Here is a 16219-nt window from a genome sequence, read left to right on the forward strand (position 1 = left end):
TTCCCTAGAGAGACACACGGTGTGATTTGGGGAGATTAGTCGCCCGGCAACAAATCTCCTCTTCTTCGCCTGCATTAGTCTTCCCCTGCATTCACGCGGGCGTCATTTTCTGAAGACGTCCGAAGTTGCCTCACAAGGAAACTTCAGGTGATTTCGGAAAATGGAGCGCTTCGGGGAGATTAGTCGCTGAAGAAGAGGAGATTTATTACTGGGCGACTAACCTCCCCGAATCTGCCTGTGTGTCTCTGGCGGGATGGCACTCGGAGCGATTCATTTTCCGAAGTTGCCTCACATGGATACTTTGGGCGACTTAGGAAAACAAATCGCTCCGATTGCCATCTCCCCGAACTGCCTTCCCGCCAGCAGAGAATGAAAATCGCCAACGGGAAGGCAGGGGAGATTAGTCGCCCCGAAGAAGAGGAAATTTGTCGTCGGGCGACTAATCTCCACGAATCTGACCGTGTGTCTCTGCCCTTAAAGTACACTGAAATCAGAGGATGTAGTGATCATCCTAATCTGAGAGCAAAATCTAGATAGATAATTGTTTGAGGCACTTACAAGTAATGTATGGAGTCTGGGAATGCCCATGTTGATATCATTTACTGATGGCAACCCTCTACGGTGATAGGACTTTTGAGGCCTGAATTTAAATGGTATTAAAAAGTCATATTGTCTCCCAGCTTCAGCTCATTGCGAAAAATACTAAAGTTGCCTCAAGGTCATTTATTGTGTTTTCCGTCTTACAAACAGAACAGCATATGTACAGTACCAGAAAGGTTTGCTGAAGAACTTTTTCACTTGGTCAAAAATTCCAGACGACTGATTTTCTATTTCCTCCCGACATAAAATTCTGTTTGTCACGTTGTTTGTGGCAGAACAATGATTTATTTGCAACAGAAGATTTGATTTGCCTTATAAAGTCATTTTTCTAAAATTTACTTACAGTATGTTTGCAAGATAAATGCTAAAGCCCAAAGTTTCACGAGTGAGTAACAGTCTAGAAATGGCACTGTCAGGCTTCTAGGCTCCTAATATCTACATTTCAAAGCCAGGCAGGAAATTGCTCTTATATAAACTTTCAGAAGTCATGAAGAGTGTAGAAGAGGATCCCTTGGGAGAAGGAAAAAAAACAGGGGAAGTCATTATAATGGTTTAATTTGTGCTGAACACACTGAAATGCAATTACACTGACTATTCTGTCTCTGGGAGACCCAGGGACAGGGGCATGCAGGTCTGGATGGTGCGTTTCCACAATGAAAACAACTTCACAGATGCATTATAAATACTATTGCTAGCTGGAAAAATGATCACAGAAATATAAGAGGATTGCATTAAAACATGTTCTTGTAGGAAAATAAGAATTGCATATTATAAGGTTGATTGCTGTAAGGCTAACTTCGATTCTGGCAGTCTGTATTACCTGGGATTTAAAATAAACTAGGAACAACTTCCTTAATGGATACCATGGCTCATTAACAGAGCAATGGTATCCATGAATACATCTAACATTATCCAGGAAGCAAACGGAGACAAAACCGTCAGATTCTAGATTTCTGCATTTTCTGCCTGGATATGCTTAGAAAAGGCTTAGAAATTTTTAAGCGGAGTTGCATTTGATTCATGTAAAAGTGTAGGCAAAAGTGCACTTATTTTAATGCTTTAGCTGCAATTGTATATCAGGCACATTGCCCACTCACAGACCATTATGAGAAAAACCACTGCACTGGGGGTAGAAAACATGAAGATTGCGTCCGATATAGGTTGGTTTCTCCGCTGGCATATATTCACCAGTACAAAAAAAGTGGATCTGGTGCCTTCTCCTAGCAGCAGATTAATAATCCACTCACTGACTGGTGTAAAGTTGAATAGCAATAAGGGCAAAGTTTACACTGCTTTCTGTTGTAGTTACGTTTTCAAAAAACACTGCCATTTTTAATAAATGTATATGGGAAACTTGTTTATATTGTCTTCCATTGAAGCTAGACCTGTGAAATATGAATTGTGGGAAATGCAGCATTGCCCACAATTCCTATTTCAAAGGTCTAGCTTCAATGTTCCACTTGTCAGGACCAGCAGTGCAATGATTACAAAGAGAAGGACAAATACTACTTTCAGTAGCAATTCCATTTACAAATACATTTTAAACCTTTGAAATGTAGTTAATGTATATTGGAACATTGCTTATTTGGGGGTTTACAGGCCCTGGATCACTTAAAACAACTTAAAATATGGGTAGATTTTGCTATGAGGGATTGGGACCTTGAAAAAAGGGAGCTGACAGCTGACTTTAGGGTGGTCAAGTTTCATGGATGAGACTGGTAAAAGCTAAGTATTATTAGCACAGAAGCAGCACACTGAGAAGAGCACACAAAGAACAAAACCTTCTTGGGGAAGATTATAAATGTTTTTACCCCTTTCACCAGATGGTGCATTCAATGTCACATAGACAGAATCTTAAAGGAAAACTATAACCCCAAAATGAACACTTAAGCAACAGTGAGTTGATATCAAATTAAGTGGCATATTAAAGAATCTTACCCAATTGGTATATGTAGTTAAGTAAACATTGCCCTTTTACATCTCTTGCCTTGAACCACCATTAAGTGATGGTCTGTGTGCTGCCTCAGAGATCACCTGACCAGAAATACTACAGCTCTAACTGTAACAGGAAGAAGTTTGGAAGCAAAAGACAGAAGTCTGTCTGTTAATTGGCTCATGTAACCTAACATGTATGGTTTGTTTGGTTTGTTTGTGTGCAGCGTGAATCTTAGGATCCCAGGGGGCGGGCCTTTTTTTAAAAAAAATGGCAATTTTCTATTTCTAATTACCCAATAGCACATACTACTAAAAAGTATGTTATGAAAATGTTTTATTTACATGAAGCAGGGTTTTACATATGAGTTGTTTTATGCAATATCTTTTTATAGAGACCTACAATGTTCAGAGCCTATAGTTTTCCTTTAAGCTGGCCATAGACACAAAGATACCACCGTACGCTATCCGTCGGTCATTCGGTCGGACAGGTTAAAAGATTTCTCTTGGCTAACGATAAGATCTCTGCATGTATTGCCTATCTGACAATATCATCAGACAATATCAGTCGGACATAACTTTCCTTCCATTGCTGACTGTCAATTAATGGCCAGAACATCATCTGATTTGTTCTCTTTACTACTTTATTTAATCTGAATGGTTAGTTGCAGGTTGTAAGATCGGACGATCGTTAGTCCAACAAAGGCTATAATCTGCACGTCTATGGCCAGCTTTAGACAAGTAAAGTAACCAAGAAATAAGTGGAAGACAAAGTTAACAGAAGTACAAAAAGGATGGAAAGTTTACAGGTGAGAGATCAGCTTACAGGAAGGGAAGGACAGTATATTGGCTAAAATAGAATGTAATTACTACAGGCTATTTCCACTGTGATGACAGGTGAGATATAAGATAATAGGTCAGACTCGGTTACACAAGCATCTCCTGCATAAATGAAATTTTTTTATAGTTTTTTTTAATTATTTGCCTACTTCTGACTCTCTCCAAGCTTTCAAATTGGGGTCACTGACCCCATCTAAAAAAACACTCTGTAAGGCTACACATTTATTTTAAATGATCCTTTTTATTACTCATCTTTATAGTCAATTTGCATCGAATCAGGGAATGGTTGCTAGGGTAATTTGGACTGTGGAAAGTGCAAACTGAAGAGCTGCTGAATAAAAATCTAAATAACTCAAAAACCACAGATAAAATGAAAAACAATTGCAAATTATCTCAGAATATCACTCTCTACATCATACTAAAAGTTAATTTAAAGGTGAACAACCCCTTTAAAAACAACTCATAGGGCCTCGTATTTTCAGCAACAGCACTTTTTTTGTTTAAAACCTGGTTTTCCAGAGGATTTACTTGTAAATGTTTAACAGTATTTAAAAAGATCACCCTGTGTAGTTAAGATTTCAGGAATCCTGCTGTTAAGGCTGAAAATAACCTTAATCCAAAGACATGGTAAGGTGCATTAGATAGAGCTGCTCAGTCCATACTGTCTCAATATATGGCTGCGGGGGCTAAAAATGTCTTGGATGTGTTGCTTGTCTGTCACTGCACATATCACTGTGTTACAAACTGTATTTACTTACAGTATATGTTAGTGTGCCAGTATAACTTGTGGTATTGCACTATTCATTATTTTGACACTGAGCAGCCTGTGTTGCCTGCACTCTCCTCTATAATTTGCCCTGAATAAAATAAGGACAACACAGTGTACTTTGAAATTCTAACCTCTACTGCTGCAGGTTGTCATTGAAATTTCGGCCCAGGCCCAAATTCTACTAATTTGCTCTTGCCTTAATTAAAGTCTGACTGCAACAGAAAATGAAAGGTCTGCAAACTGAAGGGCAGAAACCAGCTAAAATTATCATGTGAAAGGGAGCTTGATTTGGTTACTCTGAGAATAAATGTACTGCTTATTAATGTAGGGGGAGCGGCACTTTAAACCGTTTTACAAGTAAAATTTCCACTGTGTGCTGTATCAACAAATGTAATGGGCACAGTAATGTACCTGTGGGGTTAACAACAGGGCTGATGGCATCAGTACGGGGAGATGTGACAACTCAACTCACCAGACAAAATACTGAAGGACTTCATAGATTTAGGGGCCGATTCACTAACTTCAAGTGAAGGATTCAAAGTTAAAAAACGTCGAATTTCGAAGTTTTTTTTGGGCTACTTCGACCATCGAATGGGCTACTTCGACCTTCGACAACGACTTCGAATCGAAGGATTCGAACTAAAAATCGTTTGACTATTCAACCATTCGATAGTCGAAGTACTGTCTCTTTTAAAAATACTTCGACCCCCTAGTTCGCCATCTAAAAGCTACCGAACTCAATGTTAGCCTATGGGGAAGGTCCTCATAGGCTTTCCTAAGTTTTTTTGATCGAAGGATATTCCTTCGATCGTTGGATTTAAATCTTTCGAATCGTTCGATTCGAAGGATTTTAACGTTCGATCGAAGGAATAATCCTTCGATCGTCCGATCGCACTATTTGCGCCAAAATCCTTCGACTTCGATATTCGAAGGATTTTAATTCCCAGTCGAATATTGAGGGTTAATTAACCCTCGATATTCAACCCTTTGTGAATCGGCCCCTTAGTGTAAATAAAACTACCTTTATTTTACAATACTGTCCTTTAAACACGGAGCATCATTTATTTGAAATTCATTAAAACATCAGACAGAGCATGTTGTAATCGGTGTGCTTATTTTACAATAGCATGCTCACAGTGACATTGCAGACACCTTTATCAAGCTGGTGCAGCATCAAACTTGCTAGCAATGGCCTGCCCCAATCGATGTTGACATTAATAAAGGTGATAGTTTATAGGCAAGTTTGGGTGGCACAAAGATACAGGAGAACTGACAAATGGAGGCTACTGCAGACTGGCAGTTTATATTGGGCGAACAGAAAGAAAGGCTATGCATAGGCAAATAATCTTCTTATACTACTGATAAAACTGATTTGAGATTATACTGTTTGAATGCACTTTGGTGCATTGAGCTGAACAATCACTGCTGGCTAGGACATCATCATTTGAAATATATATATGTAGACGTTTGGGACCTGATATCCAGAATGCTCAGGACCTGGGGTTTTCCGGATAACTAGTCTTTCTGTAATTTGGATCTCCATACCTTACGTCTACTAGAAAATGATGTAAACTTTAAATAAACTCAGTAGACTGGTTTTGCTTCCAATAATAATGATTCATTATATCTTAGTTTGAGTCAAGTACAAGGTACTGTTTTATTATTACAGAGAAAAAAGAAATTGTTTTTATAAATGTGAATTATTTGGATAAAATTGAGTCTATGGGAGACGGTCATCCTGTAGTTAGTAGCTTTCTAGATAATGAGTTTCCGGATAATGGATCACATACATCTCTCTCTCTCTCTCTCTCTATAAAGGTATATAAATCTCTCTATGGGGCAAATTAGCTAAGCAGCGAAAATGCGCTAGCGACGCCTTCACCACACTTCGCCAGGTGAATTTTCACCAGGGCGCCGCTAATTCACTAAAATCCGAAGTTGCGCTAAGGTAGGTGAACGGTAGCGATTTTGCACAAGCGTTAATTCGTCAAGCAAATCGAAGTTACGCTAGCGATGCCTAATTTGCATATGGCGCCAATTTAAAGTTGAATGGACGTGAATGTATACATTACACTACACAAACCTGGGAAAGCTTCATAAAATAAAATAGAGTTGTTATTTTGCCCTACACATGTGCCCACTGTATAGTTTAGGTGCCATATGTTAGGAAATGTAGGGGGAAGGAGGGTACCCCCAAAAAAATTTACAATCTTTTTCAGCCTATCAACTATTTTTGAAACAATCCCTATCTACTCTATTGCACTTCGCCTGGTCTGAGGTGGCGAAGGCAAGTCTGGCGCAAGAGGAAACGTTCAGTAATAGTAGTATATATATAAAGGTCTGAATATGTGACCAAAACTTTGATTTTGCACAATAAAAAGGATTTTTTCATTTTTAAGCAAGTCCTGTGAGTGCTGAGTCATTGCTGTGGATTTCCTTTCTGAACTACAATTTGCCACCCAGGCAGTTGGTGGATTTTTTGTGTGTGCCCTCCATTACTATGGTATAAATATATATATATATATATATACAGTATATATATATATATATATATATATATATATATATATATATCCTGTTATTTCTATAGCCCTGTCACATTTCTACAGCACGTACAAAGATTATACATCACTCACATCAGTCCCTGTTAAAGGGAAACTATAGCCCTGAACATTGCAAGTTTCTACGTTGCATAAAGTAGCCCATATCTAAATAAACCATTTTCATAAAAAAATATTTTCTAGGACTGCCATTGAATAAAACTAAAATCTCAAGGTAAAGGATTAAAAGATTTTGTAATAGGGCCCTTATTACAAGGGCAGTCTGTTCAGACTTCTTTCTACTCTATAACATATGTTTGACGAGTTTTTTCATTGTTCCTGAATGACCATATCTGGCAATGAAAAAAGAGTGAAAATTAAAAAAAAGTGAAATTAAAAGTAATACGCATGTGCAAGTGCAGTAGTACTTTTCTAAAAGTGTCAAAAAGCCATAGTGTAACTACAGGGAAAGCAGACCCTGCAGCTGCAGGGGGGCCCAGGAAGTATAGGGCCCCAAGAGGCCTTAATCCATATATATATAGTTCAATAAATATTGGTAAAAGAGGTAAATCTCTAGATATTTTGGGGGCCTGAAAAATAATTTGCCGTGGAGCCCCGTAATTTCTAGTTCCGCCACTGCATGGTTAAAATGTATATCGTGTTTGAAGTGGTGTATGTGGATTGCTAGCTGTCTAGAGTTTAATTTGCATACATGTATATAAACGCTTGCCTGAATGCAATGTTTCCTGTTTACACACAGAATGCATTCTGTGCGTATTAACAAACATATATTTATTCGTATTTACATTACACATTCCATTTCAGATACCAATCATTTCAAAAATAGCTTTGTCTCTGTCTGGTTATTCTAAACACAACACAAATGTTCCCTTTTCATGCATTATATTTTGTAAACACCACTGCAAACTTTAATTATTATATCAAATGGTCCATCTAGCTGGAAAGGCATCCGGAATCTTGTTTTATTTATGCAACTCAATGAATCTTATTTGCTGCGTAGAGTAGATCCTTATTTTTCCAAAGAAAAATTTCCAGAGATTGTGCAATAGTTAGTCATCTCAAAGATCTATATGGGAGCTTGAAAACCATGCCCCTGGGAAAATAGTAAAAAAAAAGTACCATTCCTCCCTCTTTTCCCAAGGAAAATAAATCCCATTTAATCTGATATCTCGTCCTCTTGTCTGCAAAATCACAAATACTGGAAGAACCTTCACTTAGAAAATATTTCTGGTGATGCCAATCAGCAAAATTTGAGGGTCAGATTATAATGACATGATGACGTGATGCAAAGGTGGCTTACAGATACATTTTTGGAGCCCTTGAGTAGGCTGTGGTCCCTCAGTCTATACCTAATTTACAATAATATGCAGATAAACAGGCATTCCTACCGCTGAAGAGATTTTTCTAAAGATGTATAGAAAGCCAAGGAACGTAATCCTTGCTTTTAAATATAGTGTGTGATTTTTAAATCAATCAACATGAGCAGTTTGGTACAATCTTGATTCAAGCCCAGTTAAAGTGGGAGTCAGTGGAGTTTGCCCTAACTACCTACCTGCCCCAGTTACACTGCTCTGTCTGTTGTTGGTACACACGTTACATTAAGTAATGTAAGTTTTTCCATAAGTTCCACGGTAAAGGCAGAGTTCAAGCAGAGTCAGACAGGCAGTAGTCAGTTCAGTCGGAGTTTAAGCAAGGTCAATCAGGCCAGGGTCGGTACAGGCAGCGTTAAAAGAATAGTCAGACAGGCAAGGGTCAATACTGGTAGATTTAAGAATAGTCAGGCAGGCAAGGGTCAGGATTGGCAGAGTTCAGAATAGTCAGGCAGGCAAGGGTCAAAACTGGAATAAAACAAGACAGAAATTGCATCCAGGATACTAACAAGTTAGACCTAACAACGGGCAATGAGTTTGAATTAAAAGCCCCTTTAAATATTAAAAATTCGTGCCAAACTCGATGATGTCATGACGCTCGCGACGTGTAAACCCAGAAGTGCGCGCCACAGTACAATGGGAAGGTAACCAGATAGCAGCTCACTTACACAAGATAACAGCTGCCTGGTAGATCTAAGAACAGCACTCAATGGTAAAATCCAGGTCCCACTGAAATACATTCAGTTACATTGAGTTGGAGAAACAACAGCCTGCCAGAAAGCAGTTCCATCCTAAAGTGCTGGCTCTTTCTGAAAGCACATGACCAGGCAAAATGACGTTAGATGTAAAAATACACTTGTTTGTTCAGGAATGAAATTGTATTTTGTAGATATATCTGCTTATGGGGTAACTCACAGCTTACAATAAGTTAAAATAATTTAATTTATTGAGACAAGAAGATTCCAAAGAAGGGTTTTTCGTATCTCTACAGACTAAGTAAACACAGATAACTTTTTTCTAGATAGGTGATTATCATCAGAATCAGTTCTAGATAAAGATTGAGATGAAGTAACTATTTTTTCTAGGTTTCCATTAAAGACTGCCTAATTCAGTGTAAACAAACTCATTTAAACTCATTTACATAAACAAACTTTATCTAATCCAGGTTAAACTGGCTTCATTTGGTAGACATACGTCAGACATATGTTCAAAATAAAACATAGCATTTTGGTACTTTATTATTTATCATGGTTTTGCCCAGTTATTGAATTATACTGGATGGATGAATGATGCACATGGAGAGATACGATGTAAAGATCCAAATGATACAATAACGTTGAATATCCTGTAAATTACATTATTATACATGGTGCTTAGTGATGTCATAATTTAAAATAGGTGCTCAGTGATGTAATTTGTGTCACACAACTTTTGTATTACTTTGGTAAAATATTTTATGCCCTAAAAATCCTTATACAGAGAGTACAGCAGAGAAATTCTACAGAATATATCAAACATGGCAAAACATCTCTAAACACATAATTGTTGCCTCATTGTCCCCCCCCCCCCACCCACACACACACTTTTACTGTGGTTTTTAATCCAAATTTTCCTTTTGGCAACTGGATATAGTACTACTGTTAATTTATTCTCAAAACCTTGGGAGGTAAGCTGTCCTGTTATGGCCAAACCTTGCTCGAGGTTTTTTTTGGAGGGTTTTGCCTGAAAACTTTAATTACTATTGTTAACTCAATTAATTTGAGTTTGCGAGACTCATACTCGCAGAATCCGGTTTTTGCCATTCGAGTTTCAAATTCATTCAAGGTAAAAAAAAAAAGTCTTACACTTTACCTTTCATAAATAACCCCCTATTCATCATTTTTTAAATCTGCATTTTTTGGGATTGGGGTGCAGATTTTTATACATGCTTCACCTCCTGCCACTGGAACCTTGTTGCCACAATAATATGCAATGACCTGCCCACTTATCAAGATATGAAAAGTTCTGAATACAGAAATGTGAAAATTGTTTCATAAATATAAATTGCTGTTTGTTTAGTATTATTATCCTTTTTGTTCTGTAAAGTTATGTAAAATGTGTTACAAAATGCTGCATAATACTTGAACCAACTTCTGGATACAGTTTCCCTTTATTAAAACTAACCCAAGCATTTTATAGCAGCATAATTGGCAGGACTCCATGCTGACAGCCCCTAAGGTCGGGATGCCTAGAACAATTGCCTTTGTTGCCTGCTCCAACCATTGGTTCTGCCTGCAAGTGCAAGGGATTTAACTGGTTAAGAGCAATGTGCTGAAAAGTCACTGGCCAAGAATCTTCCTTCTAATGTGAGAAAATGCTGTGTGTGCTTTTATTTTCTGGGCTTTAAACAGAGCCAGCCACGAGAATGTGTTTTGGGTCTGTGGAAAGCATGATTTCAACTTTATGAGACGCTGCCTCAAGCCCACAATCAGACAGCAGTGTGAAACAGCACAAGACACTAACAGACATTTTTTTTTTTTTATAAGAATGTATTTCTAAGGGTGTGTCCTTCAGAAAATGAATTGCCAAGCGAATTTATTTTTAATGTTAGAAGACCATATTAAAAAACAACATAAAATGTATTCTTTTTTGTGATTTTACAGGAGAATCATTCAATTTTCAGCACAGCATACTGAGAAACAAAGGAATATTAGACTGAGTGCTCTGTGCTCCAATGGTAAATGAGACCTAATGTTTGTTAGGTAGGTAGGACATTTTGAATGTCTTTTTTTTTTGCTGAGTAAAACAAACTCCTTGCCCAGGGATGGCTGTTATTGCTGGGTTATGTCAAGCAAGCATTCTACCATTTTTCATGCCAATTAACAGCTGACAAAGAAAAAGGAAAATAACAAACAGAGCTGGTAGTTAATAATAAACATTCTACCAGCTGCCCTTCATCAAAGAAAACTCAAAACTTTTTATTCTTGCAGGCTTGATTCAGCAGAGACAATTCAGAAGATATATTTTGCCAATTTATTACACAGTATCACTTTAGCCACATTTAACCATAGAATTGGAGTTAAAACAACCAACTAATTTCTATGTATAAGTGGAAAGACGTTTCCTATTAAAATGGTAAGAATACACAAGACGTGATCCTTGGAGCAGGAATTGAGGCTTTACATCAGGGGTACCAACCTTTTTTAGCCGTAAGCCTCATTCAAATGTAAAAGTTTCCTGGGGGGTGAGTTGTGATAGGTAGACACTATGTGGACTGGCAGCCTAAAGGAGGCTCTGTTTGGCAGTACATCTGGTTTTATACTACTATAGCTTGCCTTCAAGGCAGCCACTGGATGGGGATCACTGCTTTAGATGGCACAGCACTAATCTCCTAGTCACTTTGATTTGTAATAATCCTTTTGGTCATTGAATATATGGCCAAAAATGAAAAACAGCCCACTTAGCAAAATGTAATAAAGTTGTCTGCATTGTTTAAATCTTTTTGACGGCATTTTATAACTGCTTAATTTTAGATCAAAAACTCACAACACCACAAAACACCCCGTCTGGTTTTTAGGGGGGGGGGGGAGGTTGTGTGCAGAAATTTATGTATGCCTCCCAGATACCTAAAGGGTTAATATTCCGCCCATGGATCCAGAAGGATGCACAGAAAAGGCAGGAGGGATTTTATTTTAAGGGTTGAGCCAACCCCCTTCTTCCCTCTCTTTTAATGAAAACAGTGTGCATAAGGCAGAGTTGGAGTCTGACTATCAATGCAGACAGACAGCAGGAAATTGCAAGGCTGGAAAATACAGTAAGTTCTTAAATCCCCCCCCCCCCCTCTAGCTAACTACATAACATCTGAACCCTTACATAAATTGGGCAAAGGTATATATTAATATTAAATTTTTGTTATAGTATCTATGCACAAGTCATATACGTAGGCTGCTCTGATTGTAATTCGCTCATAGATTACATTTAGGTTTGTCATATCCAGGGAAATCAAGATCCCCTATTGTGTGTATTGTGTACTCCTCATTGTTTCATACATCTTTCCATTTATATCATGTACTACTGTGTATTATCTAGATTTAGATACTCGTTAATTGTGTTAAAATGTCACTGAAATGACCAAGCATGAGGCACGATGCTGCATAATGTTACCAATAAGTTTTATTTAAGTTGATATATCTTGGTACTGGTACGGGAATCATGAGAAATGGCTCATATGGTTTCATAAATCAACTCATTCTGACACTGAGATAAATAACAAACGAACTGTAACCATTTAAATATCAAGATGCATTTTTAGAAATAAATCCTATTAATGGCAAAAACACAGAACAAATATGCCAAAATGCTGTGGCTTTAAGACATTTTGACTTAACTTCAGTTACATACGAGAAATAATAGGATCACCTAGACTGCAAATGAATTCCCATGCCAATTTAGCCTCCAGATGTATAACATTTTCTCCAAGCAGACCAGTGTGACTGGGTATAGAGGTCCCCAGGGACAGAAATGTGCAACAAAGAGGCAGACATAGGCCAGATGTGCTTGCTTGCTAAAGTTTTAAGAGGGTTGGTGGGGGGGGGGGTTGGGACGGATACGCAGGCAGGATTTGATTCTGTATGTTTGCAGGGAAAGCCAGTGGGGTTTCTGGAAAAATCAATGCACTGTTCAACTCAGTTTCATCTTATTATGTCTGGCATAAACTGTTCTGCTAGGTAACCAGAGGCCACTAATGGAAGAAGTCTTGATTCTCCCCAAAGAGGAGATCTTAAACTCTAACCTTTTCTATGAGACTTTACTAGCATGACATAAGAAAGGATGATAGGAATTCCTTTCTCTTGTGAGTTTTTTCCCCAGTCCTTGTGATGTCAAAGTTGTGGACCTCCAGCTGTTGTGAATTCCAGGCTATCCATGTCAAGTTAGTTAGTTAATGGTGCTAGGGGTTGAAGGACACAAAAACGGGAATGCTGTTACATTATTATGCTTGATTTAGTGATAAGGTATATTTTATTTTTTTCTAGGATTTCTTTCCAGCAGGGCAACAGGAACTGATTAAACATATTTATTTTAACATATATTGTACATATTACATATTGCTACCAATATAAACATTGAAGAGTTATTTATTTATCCAGTATATTTGTAAGTGCTCGTAATGGAATCTCCTGGACTAAGACCTCAATGTCATGGTTAATCAGTCATTCATCTAATTACATTTCCAGAAATAAACTAAGGTTCATTTTTGTCATACAAACAGAGTTTCAAAATATTTTGTTCCCTCCAAAGCTTTCTCAATAAGCCCAGAGATATATTCCCCATTGACATGCACTGCTTTTGTATTTTCTTTCACAGACTCAAAGATAAGAAGAGGAGATCTGTTAATTAAGAATGGCATTCCTTAAGAACGTCTGTGTGTTCCTTATAATAACATGCCCCTTGTGTCTAGCAAGACATACAACCTCTTATACAGACTCACCAGCAGGCAGTGGAGATGGAGAAGTCCTGACTGTGATGTCTCCTAATCAGAGCCATGATCTTATCAACCTTACAACTGAAGGTCCAGGGTCGTTTTCTAATGGAACATCAAACCATGTTAATATATTTGACAGAATAACAAAGGTCCTTAAAGAATACATGTTGCTTGCCATTGTAGTTGGTACCTTAATTATTCTGTTGATATTTGTAATGTGTGGTGCTATAATTATGAGCCACAAACACAAGGCATCTGCCTACTACCCTTCTTCATTCACACAAAAGGAGTATGTCAATCACAATGATAAATCTGGTGGGACAAAGGCCTTTAATGAGATTCCAGAGAAAGCACAGGATGCCAAGGCTGAAGAAGTTGTAGACTCTAGTAAACAGCTCCAGGCGGACATCCTTAGTGCTGCCCAAAACTTAAAATCACCAGCTAAAGGTGGCAGCAGCAAAGAGGAACACAAAATACAAGAGGAACTCAAAGATCCCCAAGTGGAGACTACTACAGAAGACAAAGATGTGGCTACTAATGATAACACTCAAGTAGAGTCTCCCTCTGGAGAAGCAGAAGAAATTTCAGGTGAGCATACAGAGGAACCAAAACCTACTGATTGCCCTGAGGAACCTTCTGCTAACTTAGCTGAGCAGAAGAATCAAGAGGAGGCAATTGAAATTGTGGATGAGACCAATCCCCACCCATGTGATCTTCCTCCAGCAGAAAACAGCCCCTGCAAGGAACAAGCGGCACAGGAATCTCCTCAGCAGCCTCCAGATACATGTGGAGTTTAAAAGAATAAGGGGTTACCATTTTAAAAAATATTTTTAATGTTTGCAAACAACAAGGACCTGTAGGGCAAATATCTTTAACTTGTTAAACTGGTCATAATATCAGAAGGACCACACATTCATCTAGATTGATTTTTTCTGCTAACTCACATGTAAAAACTTCAAACACAAGACAAGGGCCAATGCTTTGGCAATGTTTTATGGAGATCCAATGATTGCGCAAACATCATTACTGCTCATTACTGTAATGGCCCCTTTAAGATTTTAACCTTTATCCAAAATAATGAGAGCAGGATGAGAGCAAACTTACTTGCTTACTTCTGGCATTACCAATAAAAACTGTTCAATTTCATGAATTTGTCAAAGGTTTTCATGAAGGATACAAGGGAGTTAAAGTGGGTTAGTGTGTGCAGTTTCTTAACTTTGTTAAGAATTATTGTTAATACGTAAGTGCGGAAGGGTGTACACATCAAACATACAGACTGCATCTAAATACTGGCTGATATTGGAGGCCTTGGGGTATTAGAAAGAATGGAGTAATCCACCATGCAGAAAACTACCATAGGGTAAAATAAACATGTTAGCCCCACAGAACCTATGGTTTTTATATACCTGCATTAGAGTCAGTGCAATGATATCTAACCTCTACCTGTTGCCAAACTACAGTTCTTAACAGCTAAAGACTGATAGTAAAGGTTGGATTGAAAGTTTGAAACCCATCAGGGAAGATGTGATGCCAAAGGGGCCAAATGTATTTCACAATTAACTGACTTGTGATGGTACCAAAAAAACAGACTGTCTACAGAGGCTTAATCCCATGGTCAGAAGACAAATAGTAAAATCTAATGTTTAGTATATTTCACAGGATGGAAGGCTTCACAATTTTTTAGTTTGTTGTGCCTTACTTACTTGAATTGATTCTTTACTGATTTTCGTTATTGTCATTAACATTACAGAAAACATAAATACAAATAGTAAAGACAAGCCTGCTAAAAGTAATACAAATGATATAGTTTCAGCTTTGCATTAGCCTTCATAGTTTCACAGGTCTTAAGAAACAAGATTGCAGGGAGTGTGGCCTCAGGATTAGCATGGCAGCAGAAAAAAAAACCTATAATGTATGACAGTGATATAGCCTTTTGCCGCTTTATTGAGTTAGGGGCCACTTTAAAGTGGGGTAAAAAGGACATTTGTCCTGGTGCCACCGATTAGAGAGACAAAGTTTAACTTGTGTAATTGTTCGTAGTTTTATATCAGTGAAATTCAACATGCGGCTTCTAAAATTTTGAGGACAATTGCTACAACATCCGAGATTAAATATTTATTTCTCTAAATCTGGGGCTCCAGCATTCTTCTATAGACCTAGGTCCCCTTTTTTAATTCTAGACCCAGCCAAGTCCATCAGAGATATTTAAACAATTAAAGAATTCCAAGTTATCTTACATTCATTTCTAAATTTCACTACAAGTAGCCAGTGTTCTGTATATATATATATATTTGAAGAAGTGCCTTATAAAAATCTCTTTTTACTTAACTGTTAGATTAGATTTTTGCAATGACAATTTATTTATTTTATGTATTCCTGAAAAAAAACCATATTACTTCAAATAAAACCAGGATGTCTCCATTGTAACTGTAGGCTGTTTGCTTTCATGTCTTTATGCTTTATGACCTTGCATGCAATGGAAAGGAATTACAAATGGTTCTAAAGTTATTTGTAAATGGAACTGTTATTGAAAGCTGTATTTGTCTGGCTCGTTATATTCTCTGCACTCCTGGCTCTGACTCCAGAAACAACATAACAGAAGCCAGCTGGGTAAAAGCTGTTGCAAGTTACATTGGTTTATGGCTCAGACACATAGAGCAGAACGAGATTATGACTTTAATTATTA

At 37.7% G+C, this 16219-nt stretch overlaps 1 protein-coding gene across 1 annotated transcript; it reads left to right on the top strand.

Moving 5' to 3' along the window:
• Positions 1-11763: 11763 nt before the first annotated feature.
• Positions 11764-15960, top strand: tmem119.L (transmembrane protein 119 L homeolog). The gene is made up of 2 exons (XM_018260902.1): positions 11764-11865; positions 13416-15960. The coding sequence occupies exon 2, from the start codon at positions 13452-13454 to the stop codon at positions 14328-14330; it is 879 nt and encodes a 292-aa protein (XP_018116391.1). The 5' UTR covers positions 11764-11865; positions 13416-13451; the 3' UTR covers positions 14331-15960.
• The last annotated feature ends 259 nt before the right edge of the window (positions 15961-16219 follow it).

The sequence above is a fragment of the Xenopus laevis genome, chromosome 1L (assembly GCF_017654675.1).
Source record: "Xenopus laevis strain J_2021 chromosome 1L, Xenopus_laevis_v10.1, whole genome shotgun sequence".
Taxonomy (NCBI): Eukaryota; Metazoa; Chordata; class Amphibia; order Anura; family Pipidae; genus Xenopus; species Xenopus laevis.

Coding starts and splice junctions, on each gene's coding strand:
- tmem119.L (XM_018260902.1), top strand. CDS start 13,452: ATGGCATTCCTTAAGAACGTCTGTGTGTTCCTTATAATAACATGCCCC.